General features: G+C 30.1%; 1 protein-coding gene across 1 annotated transcript; it reads left to right on the forward strand.

Annotated features, from left to right (window-relative positions):
* Positions 1-383: 383 nt before the first annotated feature.
* On the forward strand, positions 384-926 carry LOC120078543 (pathogenesis-related protein 1-like). Its single transcript, XM_039032818.1, has one exon. It carries the CDS (start codon positions 399-401, stop codon positions 924-926), a length of 528 nt encoding a protein of 175 aa, XP_038888746.1. The 5' UTR covers positions 384-398.
* Positions 927-2,616: the final 1,690 nt, after the last annotated feature.

Below are 2,616 nucleotides of genomic sequence, written 5' to 3' on the forward strand. Positions count from 1 at the left end.
TATTTATATATACATATATGTAAAAATATTTTAGTTTAGGTTTTGATTTATACTTTTGGTTTTTAAACATTCCTAGTGGTAAAAAAAAATGTTATGTTTGGATTGAAAAATGCAAGTTAGTTCGACTAATCTAATCTTAAACTATGTAACATATAACTCCATAACTCTTGAAAAGGTGCAATGCAAAGTAATTTAATATTTGCAAGGAAGAGAAAAGGAGGTGACCAAATTGATTTATTAAATGTGTTTGAAATGTCACATTTTCAAATGTGAAACCATAGTCTATCTCATTTTCAAATGAGAAAAGGTGCAATGGTTATAAATAGAAACCATGGTCATCTCATTTCTCTCCACATCAATTTTCAAGAATTTTCTAAGCGAATTTTACAATCAAGTTAATGGATATGCTAAAACTTTCCTTGTCTTTGTTATGTGTCTTTAGTATTATTACCATGCTTCCTCCATCTCTTGGTCAAGACTCTCCTCAAGACTATGTCGATGCACACAACGATGCTCGTGCTCGTGCCCGTGGTCAAGATAGTGCTGTACAATTTGGCATTCAGCCCATCCAACCTATCCAATGGGATGAGGAAGTGGCAAACTATGCTAGACAATATGCCAATGAACGTAGCAATGACTGCCAATTGTTACATTCTAATAGTGGGACTTATGGGGAAAATCTTGCAATGAGTTTTGGTGAAATGTCTGGCATTCAGGCAGTTGAAATGTGGGTGAATGAGAAACAATTCTACGATTATGATTCCAACACATGCGTGGAAGACAAAATGTGTGGCCACTACACTCAAGTTGTGTGGAATAACTCAACAAAAGTTGGATGTGCAAAAGTGAGGTGTAGCAATGGCGGTACATTCATTACTTGCAACTATGACCCACCAGGGAATGTTATTGGCGAGCGACCATATTAAAGGATCCTTTTCCTTCAATAATTAAAACAATAAATTCTAAAGATTTTGATTTTAACATTATGGTTATGGGAGCATATTCACTATTAATAAATAAATGCAGGATTGTTCTACTAATCATGCTTTATCAAAGATTGTTGTACACCCTACTATTACCAATAAAATAGTCAATACTCAAATACTTGTGCCATTTTTTTAATTAATTTTAATCATTATATTTTTAAAAAATTCAATTTCATATTGTATGTATTGAACAATTTCCAATCAAATTCTTATTATTACCAAGAATAGGAAGAGAGAAATTATGTGAGTTTAAAACATCTATTTTTCTACGATGCTATTAATATTATTGAATGTTTAATCGAGTCAATACCCGTAACTAAACAATCAAATAAAATTACACATGAACTCTGCTGCATTAAGTTGTTTTAGATTTTACAAACAAACCACGAATACATTCTAATAAAAACGAAGGTTTGTATTTTTCCTTCAAATAAGAAAATGTTGTAGGATACCAAAGCCATAATGTTGTCAATAAATTCAATGCTTTTCAATAGTTTGGATTTTGGTTGGAAACAATCCGAAATGAAAGATGACAATAAACTTTCTTATGAGATTAATAGAGAGAAAATTTAAAAAAAAAATAACAAGAACTAATTAAAATTTCTCATAGATATGCTAAATAATATATTTAGTCTCATTGGAATATAAAATGGCAACAAAAGCTTTATACATTTTCAAATATAATGTAATCTAATCTTTCATATTTTACATTATTGTTTTAATTATTTAGAAAAATTGAAAATACATGTAACTTTCGAAGGTTCAAGTGAGTTTAATTTATTAATTATCTAAATTATGGAGATTCGATCCTTTTAATTTTGGTATATAAATTCCTTTGGATGTAAATCAAAGGAAGGTAATACTTTCATGTTATTCGAAATACCATCACCAACATAATATATTTTCATGTTATTTATTTCTTTACCTTTTATGCACTTGAAATACGCACACACTATACATTTTCGAGTGGTTGCTACATTTGCAAATTGTTGTTGAGTAATCAAGCATCTATTTCTTATTGTATTATCTATTAGTAAATTTTTCACTTAGGATTCAACCTTGGAATACTTCCATGTATTAATTGATATTGCATTAATTTACACTTCGGTTAATGTGGTAGGGTACATCTTCTGTGATAATAAAAAGAGAGTACCGCTTAATAATCACCATTTATATGAATTATTGCAAATTATCTACTACACAAGAATTTTCTCACAGTTCTAAGAGAAACCAAGTTTTTGGCACCATTGTCGAGGAATTATTTATTCTATGTTGTGTCAAGAATAGGTTATCAGATTACAATTTAAGTATTATTGGATCACTAACAATATCTCTGAGATTCTCATCTGTTATCTATTTAACGCTACAAGGGAGTTTATGTATGTATGACATAGATGAGATCATCTTAAATGTGCTATCTTTTTCAGCTTAATTCGAGATTGTTATGTTGTTTAATGTATTTATATTATGCTTTTGTAGGTTTTGAGCACTTAGGAGGTAGAACTGATTATTATGGTGTAAATTGAGCAAAAATGGACTATTTGGAGCCCTAACAAAGCAAGTGGATCAAAAGAAAAGGAAAATGACGAAAACACCCTTGGAGACAATAAGTCAACGCCGCATCATGCTA

The sequence above is a fragment of the Benincasa hispida genome, chromosome 5 (assembly GCF_009727055.1).
Source record: "Benincasa hispida cultivar B227 chromosome 5, ASM972705v1, whole genome shotgun sequence".
NCBI classification, from domain to species: domain Eukaryota; kingdom Viridiplantae; phylum Streptophyta; class Magnoliopsida; order Cucurbitales; family Cucurbitaceae; genus Benincasa; species Benincasa hispida.